Below are 8,016 nucleotides of genomic sequence, written 5' to 3'. Positions count from 1 at the left end.
AGCCCCGCCTAGGGGAAGGAGAGGTCCTGCCTTGTGGTCTTTCATGGGCTGGCAGGCAGCGTCTCAGCAGCACAGAGGAAGGAGAAGAATGCTTTCCCTGCAGTATGGGGGATGGATCTGAGCAAAGTAGGAGCTGCAGAGGTGTTGCCCTAGCAAAAGTCAATCAAGACTCGCAGCCTCACTCTCTTCCCTGGAGCCACAGGTAGAATTGATGTCTCCCAGCAGTAGAATTGGTAGCTCCTGATGGGGTGGGTGCCATGCAAGGTACATCCAGGGACAGGAAAATTGCCTTGCATCTTGCTCAGCTTTTCCTTAAAATAATTAACACTGAACACATACAATTTTTTGGGGACATACCTCTCCCACACCTGCCTAAAGAAGAGCTCACTATTGCCCAAGAAGGACATAAAAATATATCTCACACTTCATTATCTCTTGTGTAATTTTAAAAGTATTTTCAGAATGCTTTATGGATGTTCTATCTTGGGGTTAAAGGTGATTACAAATAAATAATAAACTATTTCATCAGTGGAGGTGCCTCCTAGGTAGATAGATGGATGTATCTGGACAACTGGTTTTGGTGAGGTGACATGGCTCAAGACCTCTAGTGGCCATATAATTCTCCATGTCAGCCTCGCTTTTCCCCAGCACTGTATAGGACTGGCTGTTCTGTCAGGTGAAGTTACTGTGAATCTTTACTTCTACAAGGTCCCAGAGCTGTCTTGATTTAGTTAATGTTAATTTTTCCATTGCTGCTGTTGTAAAAAATGTATATATATAAATGTAAGTTCTAAACAAATAAACTATGTCAGCTCTTATAAAGAAAATACTTTATTCATTAAAACTAAGTAATGCCGTTCTGATTCTGCTTCTACTAATGAAAACACCTTGGCATGTGGGCATACGATTCGTATCAATTGTGCACGTTTTTAGTTTTCAGAGCAGTCCATGAAGAAAATCAAAACTGAATGCACTATACTAAAGAAAGGACAGGCAACATTTCAGCTACCATGTATGCTGCTCAGCCAGGGCAATGTGCTCAACAAACCTTAGAATAAAATCGAGGTATTTTGTGTGAAAGACGTCCTTTCTGCGGCTGGATAGGTTTTTATAGCGGCTCCCGAATTGTAGTGTCAGTGCCAGACATTGTAAAAGGTACATGGAAATTGTTCCACTTCATGTTACCTGGGACAGGGTAATGCTAATGAATTGCGATTAAAAGTTCTGAGGTTTTAAAATGGCTTCTTGTCACCCAAAAGTTTAAGAAATATTATTTTAATTAATATGATGCTTTACTTCTTAAGCAGAACAGCTTTATTTGAATTTTGCTCAAATAATTATTAGTAAAAGTTCTCACTGCATTTTGATGAATAAGGATATACAGGCTCGGTTGATGAATTTCTCAGACAAGTTGCAGGAAAAATTAGCAGAAACAGTCCTGTTTGCACACAGATATTAATGTCTCCAGAGGAAAGAGAAGCAATAGATAAATCACACCTTCAGTTCAAGTTTCCACCTTAGTGTTAGAAGTTTCATGTAAGACCAGAAAACCCCAAAGACCTGCGACAAGCTTTTCGCTCTCCCTCTCGCTTTCAGCCGAGGGACTGGGAACACCCTCTGGCCAGGGCGCGACAGGTTGTCCTCCTCGTTTTCCTCCTCCCGTGGCATTCCCGGGCCAGCAGGGCGGGAGGGCCTGTGGCGGTCCCCGAGGGATGCTCGAGGGGTTGTTGCTGCCGGGAACAGGGCAGGAACCTCCCCGTCGAGGAAAGAAGGCAGATCCACCTGACCGGGATCCTACTTCCTTCCACCCGGAGTTTTCTGTTTCTGGTTGGGCTGGGATTTGCTCCCCACTTGGAGTCCCCGCCGTTGTCGGGACGGGGAGGCTGTTCCTGGAAGCAGGGAAGGCGGGCTGGGACCGGGGCGGCCCGCACGGACTGCGCTACCCGTCTTGCCGCAGGAAAGCCCCGGCCGGGGCTTTCTCCCCGCTCTAGCCCAGAGGAGCTGAGCTCTCCCGCACACCGGGACGGGCCGAAAAATAGCACCCAGGAAAAGTCCCTGGTGCTCTGCAGTGCCTCGGGACGCAGCCGGCCCCCAGCCTCTGCTGGGGTGTATAAACAAGTCTGCAGAGAAAACCACGCAGAGAGCCCCGCCGGGAGAGGAACTCATGATGCAATGAGGTTTCTCTTCTCCAAGGCAGAGTCCGAGCTTGCGAAAGAGTTGGAAAAGAGGCAGGAGCTTTTTCCCAAAGGACAATGTCCCTGGGACCAGCCCTACACCCCAGACATATCACGCTGTCTGCTCGCTGCTCGGAGAGCACCCGCGACTTTTTCTGTTGCATCCCTGGGCTCGCGTTCACCCCTCGAAGAGGCGAGCGGAGCCCTGGAGCCGCGGAGTCCCGCGGAGCCCAGACGGGCGCGGAGCCGCGGGCGGCAGCGCAGGGTTCCCGCAGCCGCCGGCAGAGCCCGGAGGAGGGTCTGGCTACCTGTGCCAGTCATCGGGAGCCGGTCATCGGGGGAGACAAATCCTGCCCGCAGGACACGCGGGCTTTTTCTCTTTTAATTTTTAATTCTTCTTTTCTCTCTCTTTTTTTTTTCCATTTTTTCTTTGCCCTCCCTCTTTCTTTCCCAAAAGCAAAAGAAAACAAAAGAAACCGGGTTCCAGTTTCCAAAGAAGTAAGTAACAGTCCTGATAGAGTCTTCGGTAGAGCCAAAGCCCTGGGGCGACTGGAAGGGACGGGGACGGCGGTGTGCCAGACCGGGATGCTCGGGTCCATGTCCGCGCTTGTGGACCGACGGACGCGGCGGGACGCGCGCTCCGACCGAGCAGTGTCCTCGGCACGGAAGGCAGAGCGAGCTCGCTTCTCCTCCGGTTTCCAGACCTCTCCGTGCCCCCAGGATGACACACACCGTCTGTGGCCACCTGATACCCACCTTCCCCGGGGAAAGCTGTCCCGCAGGGCTCGCTGAGGAGCTGGCGGCTCGGGGGGAGCGGGGCCCAGCTCGCCGCCATCCCGGTGGCTCCTTGAGGCCTCCTCCAGCGCTAGAGCCCACAGCGAGCCTCTCCTTGTCACAGCTGGGCATCTTACATTTACTTTCCTGAGGACGCGTGTTTCGGAGTGGAGCCACCCCGGGGGAAGGCGCGAGTGGGTCGGCACGGCACGGCACGGCACGGCACGGCACGGCGGAGGGAAGCTGACCCCAGCCTCTCGCCTCTTTTCCATGTCCCATCCTTTTCCTCGTCCCGGGCCGTGGGGCTCCCCGCGGCTCACCGAGAGTCCTGCTGCCTTCTGGGGACTAGGCTGGGGGCGAGAAGGTCCCTGGAGGCTCCCGAGGGAAGGTTCCCGGCTGGGCATGCCTGGAGATCCTCCTTGGTCTGGAGCTCCCCGGAGGACACCACGCAGTCTTGCTCGGGGTCATTGCTGTTGCCCGCCCCTCGCTTTTTGTCTTCTTCTTTCTTCCACTTCATCCTCCGGTTCTGGAACCAGATCTTGATGTGCCTCTCGGTCAAGTTCAACATGACAGCCAGCTCCACCCGCCGCGGCCTGGAGATGTATTTGTTGAAGAGAAACTCCTTCTCCAGCTCCAGCAGCTGCGCCCGCGTGTACGCCGTCCTCGTCCGCTTGTTCTCCTCCGGTTCCACCATGTAGGATCCCCCTGGAGAGAAGCGAGAGTCAGCCTGGGCCCGCCCGTCCGCCCCCTCGGGCTGCGGGGACCACGTCCCAAGACCCCAGGGCATCTCGGAGGGTACTCGGGGGGAAGCAAGCGGGGTGAGAGGGAGGCCTCGGGGAGCACTCCGGCTGGGCACAGTGAGGTGGTGCCGCTGGCGGCAATCACCGCTGCTGTTATTTTATTTTAGAATAATTTAGTATTTTTTAGCAATGATTTGAGTGAGGTTTGCAGGGAAGAGCCGTCTCTGGAGCCGAGGGAGAAGCTCACGTGCCACAGTTTGCATGACACTGAAAGCTCAGAAAGGCTCCTGGATCCGGGGCTGCAATTGTTCAGGTTTGCGTAAAAATTAAATGAAAAAAAAAATTAAAGAGGTAAGAAAATATAAACAAAAAGCTCCACCACACACACACACAAACCAAAGCAAAATAGAAATATTTAATCCCTAAAAAATCTCTCTCGAAAAAAACCAACCAACCAAACAAGCAAACAAAGCACCAAAAAAAATCCCTCTAAAACAAAGCAATAAAAATTATAATAATAAGTGGGCCTGCCGGGCCGGGCATGGGAGTTGGATCTCAGCCGCTTCATTTGGCCAAGTTGATGAAACCTTGGGTTTCTTGTTCCCGTAAAAAGCGGCGGCAGCGGGATCGCCGTTCCTAGCGCGGCCGCCGCAGTCCTGCGTGGGTACTGGGGCACGCATAGCACAGGCGGGAGGTGGGCACGGAAACTCAGGGCCGCCTTTGCCAGCGTCAGCACCCCTCTGGGAACGTTTTTGGGATTGAGATTTTCAGCAGAGAACGGTGCTTTAAACAGCCAGAATGAAATAATCATTTCAAGGGAGGTAGGTGGACTCTCCCAGCGCTCATCTTCCTATTCCCATGATTTTGTATTTATATATACAGCGTTTGTAAATGGGTAAAACTTATACATGCATTTAAACATATATATTTAAATACACATATAATGCTTGTGAAGTGATGTGTACATACTTATGTGCGTATATAAATAAATATTAAAATCAATGTATATATGTATAAAAATGTTGTGAAGTCTAAACCCATGCATGCATGAGTTTGTATCCAAAAAAAAAAAAAAAAAATCAAAAAAATCTTGTTCTGTTACTTCAAACTAAACTGGAGCTACCAGGGAGGCGGAACACCTGGGGTCTGTCGCAGGGCCGAGGTCGGTCGGGCCCCGGGACAAGGCCGACAAGGCTGGGGGGAGCGACGGAGCCCGGGGCTGGGCACGGCGTGTGGCACCGGGCCGGGATCGGCCGCGGCCTCTCTGGGCACCTTTTCCTGGCAACAGAGCAAAGCCCCGCAGCATCCATGGACGCCTAAATCCCAAGAGTTTCCACGAAAAATAAATCGTCGTATAGCCGTATAGCTTGCCACACACACGGTACAAAATCTGCCGGGGTTTGGCTGTGAGCGCTCTGTCGCGCTCGGCACAGCGCGGTGCCCCTTTCTCCTCCTGCGGCGTGCTCCGGCAGGAACCCTGCACACGCATCACACCGACAGGGTCATGCATGGCCCCTGCCCGCTCCTCCCGGGAGGGCTGGGGACAACAGGCAAGAATTTTAGGTTTCCGCGGGGAAAGTTTCGCTTTCCTGCTGGTTTTGTCATTCTTCGGGTACAGGAGAAAGAGAGAAAAAAAAAAGTGTACTTAAAAAGTTTGGATTATTATTACTATTACTATTACTATTACTATTACTATTACTATTACTATTATTATTCCCAAAATTCACTCGACTCATGCAAAAAAATCTGATTTTCTCTTTCCCTCTCCCCACCTCCACCCTGGCACCATCTATGCTGCCGTGTCCCCGAGTGTTTGGGACAGCACGCTCTTCTACCTTTGTGGGCGGATGCACCACTAGGGAGACCGGGCCTGTCCTTCCCTCCCCCTCGGCCTGCCCCATGCAATTCCCAAACTATTTTGTGGAGATTTTAATACTCCGGTCCTTTTTCCAACTGTCTATTTGAACAAAGCCATTAATATAATATTTGCCGTATAGGCGTGACGGGGGCACAGGACACGATAACATTGTGCAGGCAGAGACAGAAATATTGTTGGGAAGCGGAACTTTCTGCCTAGATAGAGTTTCTTCCCCTCACTGGCAGCTCTGTTTCGTTTGTGCATTGTTTTCCGTGCCCTGGTTTTTTTTTTTTGGTTTTTTTGTTTTTTTTTTTTTTTCACGTGGAGAGGTGCATTTGTGGCTAAAGCCCGCCGGGGAGCAGGAGGGATAGAGGGACGAGGAGGGGAGATGGGGTCTGCGCCGGGAAGAGCCGAGAGGCAGCCGGGAGGGTCTCGGCGACTGCCCTGAGGCCGCACAGTGGGCGCAGGGACTGTGCCCTGGGGCTGTCCCCTCCCGCCAGCCCTGCCTGCCCCTTCCCCACCCGCTCCACCTCGCAGGTGCCTCCGCGACCCGGCCCTCGCGCGGAGCTCGCCGCGCCCGCGGGGACACCGTGCTGCCCGAGGAACCAGCTCCCGAGAGGCGTCGCGACGTCCCGGCTTGGCCAAAATTAGTTAACTGGTGAAAAATAATTCCTTAATAAATTCTGAGGCGCAGGGAGAGGGGAGCGCCGGCTCCCTCCCCAGCTTCAACCCAACACTAGCAGCCCCAGAGCAGTGGGTCTGCAGAGGTTGGCGAAGGGGAAATGACCCTCCGGGACCTCTCCACACTGCATCCGAGCGGTGGGAGCAGGACCGGTGCAAGGGAGGGCTCCTGAGAGCCGAGAGGGACAGAAGCGGGGGGGTTGGGGTGGGTGGGCAGAGCGATGCGCCGGGGCTTACCGGTCCACTGTCCCTTCCAGGCGTGCGATTTGGTGGACTTCATCCAGGCGAAAGGCACCTGCACTCGGGGCTCCTCTATAGCCCCCGTGTCCGCCCCGTCTGTGAAAGGCAGCGCGTCCTGGTGGGGAGGAGGAAGATGAGGGTGGTGGTGGTGATGGTGATGCAGGTGGGAGACCCCGGCATCCTCAGTGATGGGGGGCACCTCGTAAGGTGAAATGTCTGGCGGGCTGCCTTGCTCGAGAGCCCCTAAGGCGCTGGAATAAGGAGTCTGTTGCTGCCTGCCCATGTACAGACAGGCGGGGGGGCTGGGGTTGTAGTCCTGCGCTTGGGCTCTCTGAAACGCACACGACTCCTTGTAGAGCTGCGCCGAGGCGTAATACTGCTCCTCGGTGTTCATGGCGAGCGGGGCCAAGGGGGCTTCGCAGCTTAGGGACACATAGGGCTGCTCCCGCTCCCGGAGCCCGGGATGCCTCTTTGACAGCTGGCGGCCCCGCCGGGCCCCACCGCCCTACCCGGCTCCCGCCGCCTCCCCATAGGCGCCTCTCCCCCACGTGAGCCTCCCGCAACCCTCCGGGGCGGGGCGCGGGCCGTAGGAGGCCACCCGGGGTGGCCCTGGTCCCGCAACCCCCTTCCTTCCCCTCAGCCGGGCCGACTCCGAGACCCTTCTGCTGGGTGCTGCTCCCTGCTTTGGGGTGAGGAGCCCCGCGGCGCTGTGCTTGCGGGGCCGGGCAGGGGCTCAGGGGATTGCGCCGATGCGCGGGGCGCTCCGGGACGGACGGTCCTTAAATGCATCTTTCCCTCTCTCCCCCTCGCTTGCCCAGAAGCTGCTCATCCCCCAGTGACCCCCGGTCACGGAGAGGAAAACCCTGGGAGGGCAGGGGTAGACTCGGCTCCTGGAGGGGAGCACTTTTGGCTGCGAGGGCATCTCCCCTAAGGATGTGGATGTCCAAGGACGGGCAGGGTGCTCCCTCGGGGGTACCCGTGTTCCGGAGCCCAGGCGAAGGCCAGCACCGGTCGGTGGGGGACCACAATGCTATCACCAGAGGGTGCGATAGGCAGCGGATTGTTTGTCCAAGAGGTAAATTTGGGAGCCTTCCCCGCGGCTTGGGCTGCAATGTGTTGACCCTCAGAGATAATGTGCTCCGAGCTGGTGCCGGTTGACTTGGTGACGAGGCTATGAGGAGGCGGAGAGCTAGAGAGCTACCAAAAGGGACAAAGATCATTTCCCTGCCTCCCTGCGCTTGGCCCGGCTGCCGCTCTCTCCTGCCCGGGTGCAGGCACGCTTCCTATCTGCCCGGCCCGCCTCCCCTCGCCGCCTCTTCCCGACACCGGCGCTTCGGCCGCCGCCGTCGGGGCGCGCTCCCGCGGCTCTGTGTAGGGCGGGTGCAGGCTGCTCGGCTCGGCCCGGCCCGGCCCGGCCCGGCTCGGCTCGGTCAGTGGTGATGCACGTCCTGAACGGCGAGGCAGGAGGGTCCCGGTCCCTCTATCCTAAGCCCTGTTCCGTGGGATCATAAACCCGCCCAGTCCATTACACTTTGAGTTTCCGCTCCGA

General features: G+C 55.6%; 1 protein-coding gene across 1 annotated transcript; it reads right to left on the bottom strand.

Moving 5' to 3' along the window:
* Window positions 1-3,264: 3,264 nt before the first annotated feature.
* Window positions 3,265-6,861, bottom strand: PDX1 (pancreatic and duodenal homeobox 1). Its single transcript, XM_062514687.1, has 2 exons — window positions 6,465-6,861; window positions 3,265-3,653 (listed from the first exon to the last, which is right to left on the bottom strand). The coding sequence occupies exons 1-2, from the start codon at window positions 6,859-6,861 to the stop codon at window positions 3,265-3,267; spliced, it is 786 nt and encodes a 261-aa protein (XP_062370671.1).
* Window positions 6,862-8,016: the final 1,155 nt, after the last annotated feature.

The sequence above is a fragment of the Cinclus cinclus genome, chromosome 2 (assembly GCF_963662255.1).
Source record: "Cinclus cinclus chromosome 2, bCinCin1.1, whole genome shotgun sequence".
Lineage (NCBI taxonomy): Eukaryota > Metazoa > Chordata > Aves > Passeriformes > Cinclidae > Cinclus > Cinclus cinclus.
This window is presented reverse-complemented; position numbering and strand designations above follow the sequence as displayed.

Coding starts and splice junctions, on each gene's coding strand:
- PDX1 (XM_062514687.1), bottom strand. CDS start 6,861: ATGAACACCGAGGAGCAGTATTACGCCTCGGCGCAGCTCTACAAGGAG. Junction 3,654..6,464: donor CTGGAAGGGACAGTGGACCG/GTAAGCCCCGGC, acceptor GCTTCTCTCCAG/GGGGATCCTACATGGTGGAA.